We start from the raw sequence: 19,094 nt of genomic DNA, 5'->3' as shown, positions 1-19,094 counted from the left end.
CAAGAATGATGTTAAGCTAATTGGTCTACAGAATTTAGCCAAGGTGTAATCTTCTCGTTCTGGCTTAGGTATAAAGATAACCTTTACTTTTCGCCATGCATTCGGTATGTAGCTAAAAGCCACACACGCCGAAGTATTGGCACAAGATAGGGCGCAGTCTGCTCTATCTCTTCCCCTCTACAGAAGGGCGGGATAGATACCGTCCACTCCCAGATATTTACATGGGGAAAATCTGTCAACCGCCCACTCCAGTCATGCCTTCGTGACTACCTTTGCCGCCCACGCCCAGTCCTTCGGGGAAGGTTGAGTAGGGGAAAGTCCCCTCATTCGGACCTAGTGGGACATTTTTTCATTTAAAACCAAAATGTAATACGATATTAACTTATATAGTGTTGAGCCATTAACTTTGACATGTTTTCAATGTTTGGTAATTTTTTTAGAATTTTTTGAAACATCCAAATTGGTTAAAAAAAATAATTTTTGAAGGTCTGCAAATGGTCCAAAATAGGAGACTGGGTTCCTAAATTGGACCACTATATTCTTGAATTGGACCACCGGTTCTTAGATTGGATCTTATGGTAAAAATGCATGAAATGAACATAATTTTATTTAAAATGTGAAAAAAAACAAGATTAAATTTTAAAAAATAATAACAAAAATAAACGTTTTAGAACTACATGTAAACTGAACAATACTGTTATAATTAGGTACAATAATCACATAAATAACGCTTTGTGCGCGATCCAGCTCCTGAAGATGTTTCGTGAACCCATTTTTTGCATCCATTGCACTGAATCATGTCTTCCAGCGTTGTTTCGTCGCAGAGGAAGCAGTACCATTCTTGCACATTGGCCTCTACAATAACGTCTTGTTTTGTATTTGGTATTTTGTCCTTACGCAAACCAGATGGACCTGCTTTGGGTTCTTTAAGTTCATCAACAAATTTGCTCTTAGTCTTCTGTTTTTTCTATTGTTCCAACTGTTCCTTGTAAGGTGTCGTTGTTAATATTGTAGTTTTTTGCGTCTTTCTTTTTCTTTTTGTTGTTTGCTTAATTATCTTGGGCATAGGTGAAATTTCTAGAGGTGTATAATAATGCACAGTGGCAGTTTCATCATCAAGTCTTAATTCCTCAGTCTCTAGTTTAGTATTGTTCTCTACTTCAGTAATCAGCTCTTTTTCCGTCTTATTGTTTGGATTAGAGTGCTCATCAATCGTGAAATCTCCGCATCCATCTAGTATAAAATCATAGTTAATAGATTATAACAAGAAAATTTATTATTGGGCATTGTAATACGAAGTTCTAAAATTAGGCGCCTAGATACTGTGACGTGATTGGTCAAATCGGGAGTTCCTTCAATTAGACCGGTCCAAATAAGGAGAATCTAAGGTAGTCCAATTTACGCGCTGGTACAAAATTTACTATTTTCTTGTGTTAAAACGCTATAACGAAATAAAACATATTTATTTCTAGGTTAGGTTCTTAATTTTATTACGCTTTGACCAATGTAGTCTTTGTGCACTGTACTTATGAAATAGTTGAGGCTATATATCCTTACAAAAACATACGAAAAGTTGTATCACAATGGTAGCAAAATTTCTTTGCAATTTAACAAGCAGACACTTACCGCTACAGAATGGAATTTTGCACAACGCTGCTTTGGCGCCAAATACTTTCGAATAATATGCACTAGATGTCGGCAACTATTCTAGATTTTAAAAAAATAGGGTGGTTCAATTCAGGCACTGGTCCAATAAGGGGGACTTTCCCCTACATAGTTCTGCGGACTCTTCTAAAGTGGCTGTAAAGGTGCCATCTTCTTTCTTTAGGAAACCTGGTTGATGTGAGTAGTCCTTCGAAAGAACTCTCTTCAGCCTTGCAGCCGAAGCAGTCGACGTTATGTCGCTGCAGAAGGATCCCCACATTTCCCGTTTCCTCTTTCTTAATTCTTTCTTAAACTCTTTCCGGTGTTCTTTATAGGCTTCCCAGTCCTCACTTTTCTTAGTGTTTTTTGCTCTATTGAAAAGTTTTCTTAGCCCCGATTGAAGTAGGCTGAGCCTTCGGTTCCAACATGGTGTACCTTTGCCCAGGCCTTCCTTCTTTAGGAGGCAACTTTTCTTATAAGCTGACATCAGAGAATCGTTGATAATGGTCAAAGTTTTCTCCATGTCTTCTCTCGATTTATACTCTATTGGTACCGACGGTACGGAGACAGTCTGTCTTCGTCTTCCAGTTCTTCGTTGTATAAAGCTCAGTTCGTCAGCCTAGGTTTCCTGTTCGTCTTTGGCTCTATGTCTATACATAATCCATCTATGGTCTGACACTGACCCCTCCTTGGAGACGCCCCATTCCATTATATACTGTGAGATATCCCATGTAACCAGTGTAATATCTATTACTGACTGACTACACGATGTTAGATTTGTTGCCAAAAGATATTCAGCTAGTGTTTTCCTCTTTCATTGGTATCTTTGCTCCCCCAGAGCAGACAGTGGGCGCTTGCATCGGTCACAGTGGTTCACCAAATTCGCCATCTCCCATGTTGGACATGGTTCATGTTCCCCCTGTGGTAAGTACACGGATGCTATTACAAGTTGCTCTTCGCCTCTTCCAATGTTACACTTAACATGTACCGCAGCCACATTCCTAGAGCTGACCTGAGGTAAGAGGATGGCTTTAATATTCCTGGGAATATAAATGCATATCCTTGGAGATTCTATTGTGATACCCCTAAATCAACAGTGCCATTTAAATTGCTCAACCCCGAGATCCTGGATTTTACTTTGGATTATTGTTATAGTATCCTGCATCTTGTCTAGACGACGACACAAAACAGTCGTCGCCGCGCCGTGCGACAATGTTGCAGGTTAATCTGGATGAAATCTCTGCAACCAAAAATCTCATGCCTATTTTAGGAGACACGAGGCTTATGTCTCAGGTAGGCCCGCCTGTAATTGTTACTTATCTGTAGATATTCTTGCTTGCCTAGTACTACTCTTTTTTCTCCTATTTTAAGTAATCGAAGTATTCCACGTCTAGATGTAATAACAGAAAGAAGTTTTCCCGGTTTGGACCATGTCAATTTTGCAATAAGTTTAGGCGTTTCTACTGTTTTCGTAAAGAGCACCTTCAAAAAATACTCGTAAAAGGCACAAAGAACATCACTGTTTACGCTGCAGCAATGCCATAACAGTGATATAAAAATGAAGTTTTTAATTTTAATATATATTTTCGTTTTGCGTATTTATCTTTATACATATATGGTTTTTTAATACTCATGCATTGTTTTTGATAACTTTGTATATTGCATCATTTCCTTATGTTTACGTACGCTTAAGTGAACTTAAATTTACAATGCAAATTCCATGTTTTACAAGTGTTTATTGAATAAATATTACTATTGTATGATAAACATTTTAACATAATTACATTTAAAGTACGATAAAAAAATGGAATACATTTCCAGAGGAAAATATAGCAATCGACATTTAAAATTTGTGCTATAAATGATTTTAGATCACTCATCCCTTACAAAACTCGTCTAACGACCCGTTTTCTAATTTTTTAATATACATACTATAAACTAAATTTAAGCAAGTTAAAATAGGGTTCGTAATTTCTTTTAAAAATAATATGAACCAACGGAACTAGATAGTATTCTACAGAGAAAACTGTAAGATTTATGTTTAGGACACTAGGATTTATGTCACTTACCTTGCTCAACATGGGAGTTAGAATACTACTTTCTCCGATAATATTATACCGTCGCACTCATTTACTGACAATATAAACATAAATGAAAATGTTTGTTGAGTACATATTTTAAAGAAATTCTAAAATTACTTCACGCTGGTAGTTAATTATGTATTTCACTTGTATCGTAAATATTTAATTATTAATTCTCATGTTTAAAAATAGTAAATTAAACAGAGAAATTCAACTGTACAACTAAGAACATTGGGGTAAAACGGGTTAACCCAGTTTCCAAGTGTTCCCTAGAAAATTGTTGTCCTGTTAGTTAATACGTTAGCATTCAACAAAAGCTAAGTTTAATAACAAATTAAGCAATATACAAAAATAACACACTATTTTTTCAAAACGCTAAAATGTCATATATCTTTTTTTTGACAAACTAATAACATTTTTAGAAATTACGTCACAAATTTATTTAGACTGTAGCCTATGTCAGATTACATGATTAAACGTTGAAGTATAAAATAAAAAATCCTTATTTTTACACCTAGATTTTGTAAACTATGCATATATTACCAAAGATTTTTGTTCTTTTATTCGAAAGAACCATTCTAAAACGGTACATTTTTTGATTTATTTAAGTTAAGTATAACACAAAAAAATGTATAAATGACATTGTTACAATAAACCACCAATAATTTAATAATAATATAATTTGAATAAAGTGTTCTACAGTTGCACCATTTTACTTAGAGAATAATTTAGTTATACCACTGCCTTTAGACTCATCCGCAAATACGCATTAATCTAGTAGTCTCAAAAACAAACTTTATTTACTTCCATTTTGTGCGTAGCTCATGTGTCATAGTTTCCGAGCTTCGAAAAATTAAAAAAACTTTCTCTCAATGGAAACCGCTGAAGGACTTTTCGCTAAGCGATACGACAACAAAGAAGTAAGTTGTTCTGAAACCAAGCTAACTCTAAATTCAAATAACCCCTAATTTTAGAACACTTGTGAAAATCCATCCGCATCAAACATAATCGTAAATGTGCGTTCTCCAGCAAAGAAAAAACTGTACCATCTGATTCAACCGTACCAGAAAAACTTTTACAACCAAAAGCCATGCGACGAGCCCATAGACTTAACTCGTGGTCCTAATCGCAACATTAAAATAGAAGAACCAGAAGTGACTCCATCCAAGCTCTTCATCAAACCACGGGGACGTCGACCCAAGCTATTTTGTCAAAATAGCGTAAGTTTTAAACAAGTTGTCAAAATATTGCTTTACTGTTTTTTTAGATTCCAGACCACAACCAGCTCCAGGGATTCTTCAAAGATGTCATAGAACTACAAGCCACTGAAACTAAACAAGCTGAAATTCTCAAAGCTGCAAAGTCGTTGTTTTCCAAGAGAACCAGAACCTTGTATCATTGGATGTATCCAAATACACCCAAACAACAAATCAAAATGGCAGTTGCTAACTCCTGGGATAATCTTGGGGTGCAAGAAAAGCAGTTTTACATATCTCAGGTCTATTATTTTTATTTGTCGTGTTTTCGAAATTAACGAGTGGATAGGTTTTAGTGAGATTTGGGTTTCCTCAGTGTAGTTTGATGGTGAATCCGCAATTAGGTGGAATTAAAGAGTTGCCTCCCCTTCCAGACACCATGAACGGAAATAATTATTCTGCAAGAGAATTGCAAACTGCTTTGTCGAGTATTTCAGGTGCTGCAACTGGTTCTTCGACTGGTGAAAGTAAGAGGCGTCAGGGAAGACCTCCCGGTAGCAAAAATAAAAAAAACAAAAATGAACTACTAACGTATAAACTCACAAAAGATTTTCAAGACGATCCAGAATTGAGTAAAGAATTAGAGAAATTTGCCATTTCGTTCGATTGTTTCAAATAATTGTTTGTATTTTATATGTAACACTTTTTAATGTAAGTCTATTAAAGAGCAGTTCTATTTTATAAAATTTATTTCAGATACACTATCATACACTTATTATTAAAAGATATAAACTTAAATATATCTATTCACAACGTGTTATATAACAAAAGAATAATGAAGACGAAAAATAAAAATACTGGCACTAGAAGAATTGTGTATAAGGAAATGTAATACAAACAAGTCGAGTGAAAGTGATTAAATTTACACTTAACACAAACGTAATGCACAAGAAACAAATAAATAATTTTTTATTACGTAACGAGCATGTCAACGAATAGAGAAATGCAATAAGTAAAGAAAAAGTCAACAAACTGTACCCATAATTCTTCTGCACTTTCTTCAGGTACAAAATTTCTCCGTTCGTGTGTTACTACATGTGGCGATAAAAACAAAGTAGCAAAAATTAAATTTAGTTTCTTGGTCTGTTCTTTTCTGGCACGGCGATAGCACCAGGAGGAAGATTAAACTGTGGTTTATTCTTCGGGTTATTCTGTGGAATGTTCGTCTCATCATCTTCTTCCAATGGTGGCGGTGGAAGAGTACTTGGTACGTCGCAGTCTTCAGTTGGAGGTACAACGCATCTCAATGACCTGCGATCGAACACCAGCATGGCTGGGCATCTTTGGAGACGAGGATATCCACCTTGGCATTGCCAGTACCTGTTGCAGGACTTCCCCAAGGGCACGTTTCCATTAGGATCATCATTACAGAGAGCTACATATGACAGAATGAGAGAAAAAAATTGAAATGGGGTGAACAATACGTACGATGCTTTTGACAACCATCTACATTCTCGGGCCAATCGCACGAATGTGTACGCTCATTGTATAAGAGACCACCAATACACAACTGTTCAGTAGCAGTACCATTCCAGCAAGTCCAGTAACGCGTACAGGAAGTTTCGTGGCCGAAGATGCCGTATAACCAATCACAGTGTTCAGTACCAATTGGCGAATTGACTTGCTGTTTGTTTTCACAATAATTGGACCTCCATGGGTAGTCACAACCTTCAGTGACCCCTCTGTTTTTACCCGCAAACACTAAACCATTGGGACAGTCGTACAGTTCTGGTTGTCCATTCACACATTCCCAATATCTGTCGCAGTATGTCTGGTCTCCTACCACCCTCGATTTGAGTTGACAAGGATCCTCTTGATTACCTTTGAGTTGAGCACTCACGCAGCCTACAAAAAATTTACCACTATAAATGTCTGACAATAAATTATGTGATAAAAATTTTTGTCGCTTATCTATAGTCAAGAACTACTGGTGCAGTAGATCATAAGGTATGCGAATAATTTCTACTTTATCCATATAAGTCAAAGTTGAAAGTAAAAGTTCTTGTGCAATTTGGGTGGAGTGCAGTCACGAACTACGACCTTCCTGTCTGCCATAAGCAGATGTTAAATTCCTACTCTCTCTCTCTCGATATTTTAGCTAATTGTATGATAATAACTCTTCTGCAGCACTAGTGGTTTGCATTTAGAAGATTTATGAGAAAACTATAAGTTCAAACCCGTTTGCAAAGGTGTAAATACAGAAACCCATCCAGGTTTTTATGAAAATACTCGTTCTCTTGTTTGATGAAGAAGACGACCTGAATTTTGACGTCCCTGCAGGGTATGTGCACATAACGATGATCCTACTTTCTTTTTTGCAGAATCTTGATGTGTAAATGCGTTACATAAGTCTAAATAAATAAAGTGTGTAACCCGATAACAAGAATTTTGATTTAGTAAATAACAGAAACACTGATATTTGAAAGTTGACTCAAAAAAAATCAACCTAAATTTAATCGGTGATATATTAATCATGTGCAATACCTTATTTTAACTTTAATGAACAATTTAAATAACTGAGGTGCATTTTTGCAAATTAGCATTAAAGGTAAGCCGGTTAATGTGCGTTTTTCGGATCATCAAGGTGACGAAATGCTGATTCACTGCTCGAATGAGATTCTCGTTTGTCTGACTTTAAAAACATGGGTAAAAGAACGAGAACAATTTTACAATTCACAGAACATAATTAACAAAGCTGAATATGGCACCAAAATTTTGCAGTGTTACATCATGTGCTGTTATTAACATTTCCTTTGTATTTATTGTTTGTAACAACACTATTCTCTAAGAATTTTTACATAACTTCAAGAGTTCAGACAGGGATTTATGTAATAGTTATAAAATCATTGCTATCTTCAAACTACATTGTAACAGGTGTAACAAGGACGATGCAAAATTCCAGTCGTAAAACTCTTGCAATGCGGATTATGGATACTAAAATATTCATTTAAATGTCGCAAGAGAATCGGTCTTAACCTTCAAAGGTGCGTGTTACGAAAATGATTTTTAAGACAACAGATATTAGTAAGTTAACCGCATTGAAGACATAATTACCAAAAAAATGTATTTAGTGAAAAACATACTTTAATTTCCAAATACAGGTGGATTTAAATTTCTTATCTGCGCCTTTGTTAATAAATATGGTCTATATCACCGAAATAACTATCAATTTTAAATCTTAGTAGTTTATTATTAAGAACATAAAACTAAAAGTAGCAATAATAAATAGATACAATAGTTTTGACAAATACTGTACAGGGTTGTCATAAATGATTCAAGTGGACACCGACTTGTTCGGCCTCTTTCGAAGTAACAATAATTATTCTGACAGATGACGTTTTAACCATATTAATTAAAACTTTAAAAATATCTATCATTACTAAAAAGTTGTAAATCTGTAACATTTTTAAAATTTCACAGGTCCCTGGTTGTAAAAAACATTTATGAATGTTCGTATAAAGATCTGTGGTACCAATACACTTTTGACAGTAGCAACTTATTTATTTCCTAGTAACAGAAAGAAATTTAATTTGACATTTTATATTTAGATTATATAATTTATTATACGTAATTTCTAATGGAAAATCTATTTTACCACAGAATATACAGCACGTAACTGAAGAATACGCAAAATCCATTAATTATTATCTGTCAATCAGACAGATTACGAAGAAAAAAACAATGAAAATTTGTAGTAAACACTACTTGTACAAATAGTGTTTACGACAATACTAATGTCTTTAACAACATTCTAAGGCTAATCGGAAACCTTCAGTTGCATGGATACATGAATGACTTGCGTCAATCATCAAGTACTCAAATAAATGAAACTAAAAGTTTATTTTTAACAGTGGTCATAACTATGTTACTGGGCATCATCAACTCCGATCCAAGGCTATATCTCGTATCAGTGGTACCTGGAGTGCCTTAGTTCCTCGTCTTAACTCCCGTCCAAACTGATAAAAGCACCTATTGTAAATTGTGTACACATTTTAGCAGTTCCTTTTTAAATTCCAATTTTAAAAGCCATGCAAATAGAAATAAACGTGAAACTAAATAAGTCAAAAAGTAGTAGCGTAATAAAAATTTTCAACATTATGAAAACCGCATTTCTAGATACAGTTTTGAAAAATGTGTCTCACATAAATATAACGCCATTATGTTATAATTACATAAAAATTATTTTTAAGGTACTACTCGCTTCTTAATCCAAAACGAATTGAATGTGTAATTAGAGACCGAAATAAAGCTGTTGGATCAGTGAACGCTCGACCTGGACCTGAGTTGAGGTTCTCCGATGTTACTAATAAGTGTTTAGCAAAAATTTAACATGCTGCATTTCTGCTCAAATTTACTTAAAAATTTTGCATGTGATATAATCTCAACTTAAATTAAAAAGAAATATGTACTTTACAAAAAAGTTAGTGGTTTGATACAGATTAAACAGCCTATAACCAAAATAAAAAAGACTTCGATACATGATACATACAGGCTGTTCCGGAATATAAAATCTCTCATATGGAACACTACAAATTTGTATATACTTAATGCACCTTACGATAACTGTAACTTTATATTCTCACGAGAATTACTTTGCACTAAACTTCCCCATGCTTTGAGTTTAAAGAAAAATAAGAAAAAAGTAACATCACTATGTCATTTATTCAGTTAATGTAAATGTGTCGGAAAAAATTATTTCACATTTCTTAATACATATATTGATATAATCATTTTGAGGACTGCCTAATTTCATTTGTTCTTGTCATTTGATAGATCACCCTGTAGATTAAACAAATAAATTAAGAAACTGCGAAACCAAAATTTTATCTGTTCACTTTTGAACTATGGATTTCTACAATTTGTCTCAGAATTTATACAACAAATTTCTAGAAATTGTGTAAGAATGTAATATTGTTAAAATTAAAAATAGCACCTTAACTAACTTTATTTATTCATTTCTCATAAAAAGTTGATGTCATCATCCTGAAAATCCTCATTAAAAATATGTCCTAAGGTGCGGTAGATTCAGAACGATAATATTGCATCAATTAGAATTTTATGGTGTAATTATGAGGGTCTGACCCGTACTCGTTAACTTTCCATGAAAATATAGGAATTATAACTGAGACAACTAAAGTCCTGAGAAAAGTTACCAAATAGCAAAACATAAAAAATAAACTTACTTAATAAATACAATGTAAAAGATGAAATTTTTGCAATGAAATGAGTTAACGGTTCTGAAATTTTAAAAGTACGTTCCTGACACAAGATTCTGCCTGCTCCTGGTACAGTGTCATTTAGGTTCTGCTGATACCGTCTCAGCGCAATAAAATTGTAATCAATACAAAAATAATAGTACCGCTTTATCTCAATAACATACTGCTACTTTTTAAAATAGTTTATATTGTATCAATTACCTCAAATACGGTTTATTTAATTTCTGTAAAATTTACTAACGTTATTAAATTATTGTCTGTTTCTGTAGTAAACTTACATTTTTTAAACTGACTGCAGAGGACCTCATAAAAAAAATTGAAAATCAAGCATTTTTTATAGTGTTTAACTCGAAAATGACGAATTCCCCATTCCATTATCATTGCATGTCATTTTATACATGTCAAAATTACGGTATTCATCCTAATGTAGTGTTGATGTTGACTCAAAAAGTTGCATAAAGGCGCAGACAAAACTTAGCGACAAAGAAACGTCATTTGCGTCAAAATTTTCAGGAAAATCGTACACTAACGTCGATTTACCCACAACTGAATATCGTAAAAATGTAGGTTAACAACTTATACGTCAACTAAATGTTCAAATCCACAATATATCTGTCATTTGTGTCATTCTAATTTGACATTTAAATGTAAAGCTTCAAAATTTTGACAGCGCAAGTGTTTCGAACCCACTTTGTCGCTAAATTTTGTCTGCAACTTTAGACGAAATAAGAAATCTGTCATAACCTGCACATTGCTTTTGTTGTCACCCAGTTTTATTTTTTATTTTTAGAAACAGAATTAAATATACTCCGAGAAAAAAGTAGCAAAGAAAGAATATTATTAGCTATATATTCTAAATTCCATTCTGAGGATTGTCCATTTAAAACCTGCTGTGATAAAATTTTTCCTGTATCGCCTATAAATATTGGAGCATATTTTTTTATTTTGTCTTGTTATTTCACATAAGGGTTTAAGCTATATATCATTTTTTCCAAAATCAAAACAATAAAGTCTGAGTACTTCTTGTCACAAATTGTCAATTTGAAGTTAAAAGTGAAAAAAAAATAACAATGAAAATGCAATAAAACTTAATCTTAAATTATTTTACACTAGAATAAACCACCAAAATTGACACTTGCAACGTTGCCAGTGGTATTTTCAAATAAATTGCATCACTGCACTGGTTGATTTTGGAATAACATATATGAAGTCAGTTTTTTAAATTAATTCACGCTGAGAAGATTTTGGAACAGAAAATTAGAAACTATAATATAATTTTAGCCCAATCATTTTTTTTTTTTTGTTCAAATCTAGAAGAATCCATATAGCATATTATGAAACGAAGTTACGCTGACACTTCTCCAACTTAAGAAACACAGTTATGAAAACTGAGCGTGGGACCAAATCACGTCACACTATATATTTTTAAATGTCATTTTCTCACTCAGACCGTTAAAAGAATACAGTTTTTCACTGATATTCATCAGATTTTTATGTTTAACAAGTTAATGGATCCTTTATCTTTCAAAAATTTTTACTCAATAATAATAGCTACTAATTTCTTCAAAATTTGCACCACTTTGACACAAGGTAACGAATTTCATACTGCTGTTTCCTTTCTTGTGCACTTGAATTAAACTCAATTCATTTTTATCCTTTTTCTGTTTTAATACTGCCAACGCTTATATTCCCATACGTTCGTTATAGAAGTGCATCAAATGCCATTGAGTATATAAACATTCTCAAAACTTAATATGTAGTATTGCAATCGTTATATAACTTAAAAAACAGTAATCTCGTCCGTAACTTTAAAACTAAAACCCATGTTTTACTTTTGAAATTTCCAAACTAATTTGTATTTCTTGACACTGTCGAACGACTAGTTTTGCAATTTTCTCATTCGAAGCTTATCATAATTAATAATATTTACTCTTTTACATAATTCAATTTGGAAACTACCATACTTTGACCTTTCAGTAGATGTACGTGTATATTGCACTTGTCGGAGCATCTTTTCCCAAAAGTTCGTAAACAGTTTTCACCACAAAGCAAATCCACTAATTCATGACACTCCGGTTAATGTCCTTTGATATGACTCAACAATCCAACAGTACATTCTAAATGTAAATGCGGTATTTCCTACACATACTGATAGGCATGTGAACGTCTCTACAATATCAATATCCTCATTCTCGATTATTCGTGAAAAAGTGGATCGTGTTTTTTCAAATTCGTTTACCCACGATGGTCATTGAAAGTAACTTTAGCTAATATAGCAGTTATCTCGTTAAACCCAAACCGAAGGTTGGCGCACCATCTAATTACAGTTGAATAGACCACAACAAATAATTATCTCCTCCATTGTTATTGAGCAAGAACATCACAGATGCAAATAGAATAGCCTATCAACATTCCAAACTAATGAATTCTATACCAAACGAAAGTTATTTATGCGACCTGGGCGGATTTCTGACTTCCCTGAGAACACCAACCTAGTAAAAATGGTACAAGATGTTACGTAAACAACGTTTATCTTCAAGGCCAAACCGATCCTTTTACTTTTAATTCCCTTGCATGCTAAATGAATCCTACATCATTAAGAATGAGAAAAATCTATTCATATACACGTATGGCACACTTGCTCTTGACCTACAACACTTTTTCCGCTAAAATCAAACTATTTAGTTAAGTGTTGTAGAAACTCTACATGGATGACCACTGAACCAGATCATGGTGGCTGTTGAAAGTTCATGGTCAGTTTGAATCTCGCTCTACTTTCTCTAATGCGATGAAACGCCGTCAGTCAGTAGAGTTCCATCATTTTTTCTTCTGCTTTTTTGACGGACCTCACCTTCAAATTAGATTGTTTACCAAGGTTTCTGCCCACAGAATGCAGTCCGATGGGGTTTGCGAAATTATCAATGGTGAGAATTATGCCGGACTACTGTGTGAATAAACTCCGTGTGTAAAATGGGCGTAATCTGCTAAATGGCATCGGTCCAGACATAATGTATTGTGAGAGTAGGTTCACTTTCTCTGGGTCACTTTCTACTCATATGCTATCAATAACGATCTTTGTTTGAAGATGGCATTCGTAACAGAATCCCATTATCGACCAATAGAGGAAGGCACAAAAGCGACACTTTTTCCTAAGTCATTTTCATTTTTTTAATATAGATGGGAAAGGTGTAGTAAACTGACAATTAGCCTTAATTATTTTAGTTTGTGTAAAATACAGCTGTTTATTTTTAGTCATTTCCGTGACTAATGCGAAAGAAATTGTCCTTACCTAACCATTTATGTAACTTTAATAATTTCAATTTATGTCAGCATGCATACGAATAAAAACGTAGCTCATCACATTATATTAATGAAAATTGCACAACTGATTTCATTAATAAATAATCATTAAACGGTTAACATTTTTTTTAAACGGTCTTTTTATATGTCTGTATTATTTATATAACGCTAAAAGGAGATAAAAATTAGAAACCTATTAGAACTAATAGAAATATAAAATGCAACGTCTGTACCATAATTTTTTAACTTCACTTCACCCGTTAAAGTATGTGGATATAGAAATGCAATATAATGATAATTACGCGTGAAAGTAGTTGTCTCAAGAGTGAGTGAGTCAACATATCTATTTGACATTAAATTTTGAAAACGTGAAAATAAGTGTATGTCTTCCTGACTTTCTATTTATAGTGAAATGAAGTCCAAAATGTGCATTTTTTCTTTTTTTATATAGAAAGTAATACGACCTAAACCATCTGTTGCTTTTTATTTATATTTACAAGTGAGAAGACTATTCCAACCACTGACCCCATTACAGAGAATAATGATAAAATAAAAGACAGATTTCTCAACTTTTATGTGCAAATTAAATAAAAAATGTAAAACCCATAAAACAAATTTGTAGTTTTTTTAGTAATTAATTAGTTTTATATTTTATAATTTTAATTGGTAAATAATTTATTGCACCTATAAAAAATTAGTTTTTCAAAAATGACAATGTTGTGTAAAACTTGCAGTCTAGAAGCTCAGTTCAGTTCAAATGAAATGCGGTTTTATCGAACTTAAATTACTCTGTGAATTCTTGTTCAACACCAGGAACCCGGTTTTGGAGCAAATTTTGGCTCAACTTAAAAAAGCAATATAAGGTCCAAAAGCAATGCGGTTTACATGATTTCGAGGAAATGTTTGCCACTTCGTTAAATCTGTAATTTGCGAAGACATCGATCATGAATTTATTGTAGATCACACCAATCGATTATCGTGCATCTGGTGTGTTACGTTAGTTATATTTTTCTGATATTTATTGTAGAATTTATATGAAATTGTTCCGTTTATTAACAGTAATACATATATTAACAAGTGTGCTTTTTTGTTCAAAAATATTTGCATACTATTTTTGTAGATTTTAAAAATCATTTTGTTCAATTTGAGAATGTGAAGTGACATTACTGCTGAAAAACTAAAAATAGATTGAGGAAATTTTTGATGCGTAAATGCACGAATATTTAAGTTGAAATTCAAGAAAAATTGAAAAAATGTGGACGCCGTAAAAAATTAAAATGCGTCACTTATGATGAACTTTATAGCACTTATTTAAATACACGTGAAATGGATAATAATCGAAAGATACCGGTTTCGTCTCAGCTGATTTGTTACGTGCCAAAAAATCAAATGTGACTTGATTATCAATGCTGAATTAGTTGTTATGCCAAATAGTTTCGGTGCAGAGATCTGCATAACGTGACGAGCATGTAAGTATAGTGCTCCAAGTGCTGGTTCGTTTTTACGACTGTATTCTATTAAGGAGTTAGGTCTTCCACAATAGATCTCTCCCACAGGTAAACCAGCGGTCATAAACCATCAAGAGACCACTACATAAGCCCTTAATTAATTTATGGCACAGCTATTTACATTTTCAATAGAATTAATAATGCTTGCGGTAGTTGAGATTGCAGTGACATAAAAACGAAGTCAGACTGGAACAACTATACTTGTAAAAATGTTAAAACTATAAGAAACCGCAAACAATAAAAATCCGCCATATTCATTATTTTTGATTATTTAATTAATTTTTCGTTAAATATCTAAAAACATTAAACAAATTATCAACACATATCAATAAAACACTCTGTTTATTTTCATAAAGCGACGTTTCATGCATTCAAAGCTTGGCATTGCACACTATATAATTTTATCTTTCTGAAGAGATTATTTAAGCATTTTGTTACTCAGTGGATAATATTGAATAATACATTATGTCTTATACTACGAACTGAAATTTACATTCTACATCTATCTTCAATATATTTTAAAGAACTGCTTTTATTTAATGTATATTTGAAAAATTAAACTAAATAAACTGAACTAAAAAAATAATGCATTATAACAACATTTCAAAAGAGGTATCGACGCAGTAGGCTATGATTTTGCAAATCCGCCTTTAGCTTTAGTTACAAAAATGTAACTAGACGTCGATTTTATCGTTTAAGGTTATGATTTAAAAAAAAGACAAGTCAGAAGCTCGTGATAACAACGGCAAACTATCTTTCGTTTAAAAACAATATTACTTTTATAATAAAAATTTGTAAAAATAAGCAAATTAAAAACGACGAAGATTACAGCACGGCTGACACACGTGTTTGTGACCACACAATTGAAATACCAACAAATAATTTCAAAATTACTATATCTGATGTACTGCCAACTTTATTCAGAATTTTTCGCAGCCATCTGCGTTGACGACAAGCATTTTGAAATAAATAATACGTTGTCATCATTCTATACATCATACACGTAATTACTATAAAATAACTGTCAGATATTCCTGAAAATGATTAAATTTATTGCATTTTTTTCTAAAACCATGAATAACTGTTTTAAGAACCCAGAAGTGAACTATGACATTTGTAAATTAATACTTAATGCATAACAAGTAATAAATAAGTGATGCATGCATCATTATTACTTGCGGTAACACCGTAAAGAGCAAACACATTTGCCATTGACATTTCATCAAAAAAATCCCATTTTTTCCATGACATCACATCTTGATGTCATGTACTAAATATGTGCAGGTACAAAAATTCCTGAAGGTATAAATTTACACTAAAATAACTTAAATTTAATAGACAAACAAATTTTAACTTGAAAATTTTCAACAAAATAAAAATATTACTGAGGGTTAAGCAGTAACCTTCACATGTACCGCAAGTACTGCATAAAGTATGTCTTAGACAAATTACATAATCGATTTTCCGCGAGGTAATACGAAATTTCTATTTTTTTTTCTTTTTTATAAAACCTAGTTTAGAGAACGTGACATTTATAACATGTAAACACGTGCTTTAAATTTTTACCGAAATTTCGACGAAGTAATTAATAGCACACTGCGATTAAATGTCAAATAAATTATCGACCAAACACATCTTGAATTACTTTATTACAGCCACATCGTGATTTAAAGATAATTATTTCACAAACTATCAACTACCGATATATAATTTTAAAAAGATTGGTAACCGTTTATTTTGCCTACTAATAACTCTTGTACTGCAAACTACACCATGTGAAGTTTAATTCATGAAAAAAATGTCAGAATAGAAATTTAATTAATTAAGTTCCTATTGTATTGCAACAAATGGTCAACTAGCACACCACTAACTACCTGGCATTGCTTAATAAAAGCTTAAAAATTTTGAATAAATTAATCCAGCAGCCCTAAACATCTTTTAAATAACTTCAGTGGCTCACACACTCACAATTTTTAAATATCTCTATTTCTATCAACGCTCAACAAAGAAATTACTGAATTGAGGGATGAAACTTTTATGGTTTTATTAAAAAAAAGTTAAATAACAATTATTTCTCAAATAAGGATTCGCGATTAAACGTATACATATTCTGGAGCAAATTCCGGTGCATAAATCTGACATTTGGATAATCAACATTTATAATCCCTACGTGAAATTTAATAGATTGTAAAATATGTGTAGCTGCAATAACACTGATGTTGCAAGCAAAACGACACAACCTTTTCCCATACGTGTTTAAGGTAACGTAAACATTTTTCTTGGTAACATAAATCTTTTATAGTGAGTTACGAATAGTAAACATTATTTTATTACATTCAAATTTTGTAAACGCCATTGTTTGTAACAAAAAGCTTAACTATGTATACCGGAAAAACAACCAAATTCTTTAAATAGTGTCATCTTTAAATTAACATTTCGATGCCAATGTCAAAAACGCTTCGCTGTGCATTCTTTTGGAGTTCCCTTTAAGCTAAAAACCATTAGGTTCACAGATCTTTCAATACTGGAATCTATTTTTAGACACCTTGTATCCAATAATGTAAACAAAATCTTTTTCCGTGAACCCTTCTATTATTTTCTGAAATACTTTTAGTTTGAAACTGCTAATTTAATTTTTTCTTTTTTAGAAATAATCTAAAATTGATTTACAAAATATGTTCTAAATAAATTAATTAACCGCGTTATTACTGGTTGTTGGACTATAACAGAAACTCAAACATCGCAAAGACTTTTGCTTTCACTAATTTAAATTTATAATTTTTCTGAGAAGAGCGTATGAATATTCTGTATCCCAAGTAATGAAAGTGATGTAAAACCGAAAATCACCAACCACTCAATTGAATTCAATCTATTTTTTTTTAATCACAAAAAAATCAATAAAAGAAGCTCACCGCAGAGTGCCAAAACTAAAACGCACACTTCACTCTTCATTATTTTCACTTACACTAACGTTTAAAATATTTAACTAGGATGGATTCTCGCCCGGTACTGAAGAATCACCGTGGAGAGCTTCTGGTTTTGACAGAAGAGGCTCACAGAGCCGCACTGGTAGTGGTGGCCCTTTCGAAAGTGGCTGCCACCACCACACCTCCTGCTAAGAAACAGGATGATATAACGTGTCTGTTTAAGATAACTCCACTGCTTCGAGACGTAATTCGGAAAAAATTTGTAATTCAGGATAAATGCCACGGAAAAAATGCGAAGCATTTTTTTACGATTCAGAAATCATCAATGAGGAACTTGGTTAACTTTGAACTTTAAGATCCTGAGAAGTGATCGGCGCAAAAAACAAATCCTTTAGGTATTTCATCAAGGCATAACCTTGACTCTTCCGAAAGCCAGGTTGAAAGTTCCAGTTAAAATGAAAATGATCCGCCAATTAAGATACATCTAATTTTTTTAATGTTTTAATGGAGACCGTCGTCAATAATAAACTCATAAATAGGATTTTAATTTGCATAAACGAGAACCGGTTGAGGGTTTTTGCCAACATCTGATTACGACATAAAAAACTGGAAAACAATGTATTCGCAAAAATCATGGCTGAAATAGGCGATGCGACACTTGCTGGAGTACCATAATATAATTAGACATAATTATTATTTTTGCTGGAACCATTCACTGCATAAAGTTTCTGCATGGCTTCCAATGAAAGTTGCACAATTAGAGAATATTTGCACTGTGAAAATAGGTGATTTTTTTGTTTGCAGTTTACGTATTAGAGATTACACGTAGGTACAATGCAACTACCAACAGGTACCATATGTGGGTGACTTCGTAGAAAGTAACTGAACTCGCACAAAATTATTAATACATATACAAACTTATTTCAAATCATCTTTCGCAATTATTTACGGCGATCTAATCCAGATGCGTGATATATTACATAATTGTTTACAAAATTCGACTCGATGAGCAAAATCAGCAATTAATCAAATGTCAATTGGTTCTGAAATTAGTTTTGACCAGTGATGACTGTACGGAAGTTTAAATTAACATTGTTGAAATGTATTATCTCAATTTAAATTACAATTTTGGAAATACTGACTATTCATTTTGTCTTTGGAC

General features: G+C 32.8%; 2 protein-coding genes across 2 annotated transcripts; one reads left to right on the top strand and one right to left on the bottom strand.

The window, feature by feature from the left end:
- Window positions 1-1,738: 1,738 nt before the first annotated feature.
- On the top strand, window positions 1,739-5,600 carry LOC135127318 (uncharacterized). The gene is made up of 5 exons (XM_064053761.1): window positions 1,739-2,937; window positions 4,547-4,645; window positions 4,700-4,945; window positions 4,993-5,223; window positions 5,271-5,600. Exons 2-5 carry the CDS (start codon window positions 4,598-4,600, stop codon window positions 5,598-5,600), a joined length of 855 nt encoding a protein of 284 aa, XP_063909831.1. The 5' UTR covers window positions 1,739-2,937; window positions 4,547-4,597.
- Window positions 5,601-5,652: 52 nt separating this feature from the next.
- LOC135127440 (protein obstructor-E-like) lies at window positions 5,653-18,080 on the bottom strand. The gene is made up of 3 exons (XM_064053880.1): window positions 17,918-18,080; window positions 6,410-6,826; window positions 5,653-6,356 (listed from the first exon to the last, which is right to left on the bottom strand). The coding sequence occupies exons 1-3, from the start codon at window positions 17,955-17,957 to the stop codon at window positions 6,052-6,054; spliced, it is 762 nt and encodes a 253-aa protein (XP_063909950.1). The 5' UTR covers window positions 17,958-18,080; the 3' UTR covers window positions 5,653-6,051.
- Window positions 18,081-19,094: the final 1,014 nt, after the last annotated feature.

Source organism: Zophobas morio, unplaced genomic scaffold (assembly GCF_036711695.1).
Source record: "Zophobas morio isolate AGI-343-1 ecotype UQ-CSIRO unplaced genomic scaffold, CSIRO_AGI_Zmor_V1 ptg000011l, whole genome shotgun sequence".
Lineage (NCBI taxonomy): Eukaryota > Metazoa > Arthropoda > Insecta > Coleoptera > Tenebrionidae > Zophobas > Zophobas morio.
This window is presented reverse-complemented; position numbering and strand designations above follow the sequence as displayed.

Bases quoted from the DNA above. Each gene is read 5' to 3' on its own strand.
- LOC135127440 (XM_064053880.1), bottom strand. From the start codon at position 17,957: ATGAAGAGTGAAGTGTGCGTTTTAGTTTTGGCACTCTGCG. The intron at 6,827-17,917 runs GTGAGCTTCTTT...AATTTTTTGTAG, and splicing joins TTTAGTTTTGGCACTCTGCG to GCTGCGTGAGTGCTCAACTC. The intron at 6,357-6,409 runs GTACGTATTGTT...TGTCATATGTAG, and splicing joins AGATGGTTGTCAAAAGCATC to CTCTCTGTAATGATGATCCT.
- LOC135127318 (XM_064053761.1), top strand. From the start codon at position 4,598: ATGGAAACCGCTGAAGGACTTTTCGCTAAGCGATACGACAACAAAGAA. The intron at 4,946-4,992 runs GTAAGTTTTAAA...CTGTTTTTTTAG, and splicing joins AGCTATTTTGTCAAAATAGC to ATTCCAGACCACAACCAGCT. The intron at 5,224-5,270 runs GTCTATTATTTT...ACGAGTGGATAG, and splicing joins AGCAGTTTTACATATCTCAG to GTTTTAGTGAGATTTGGGTT.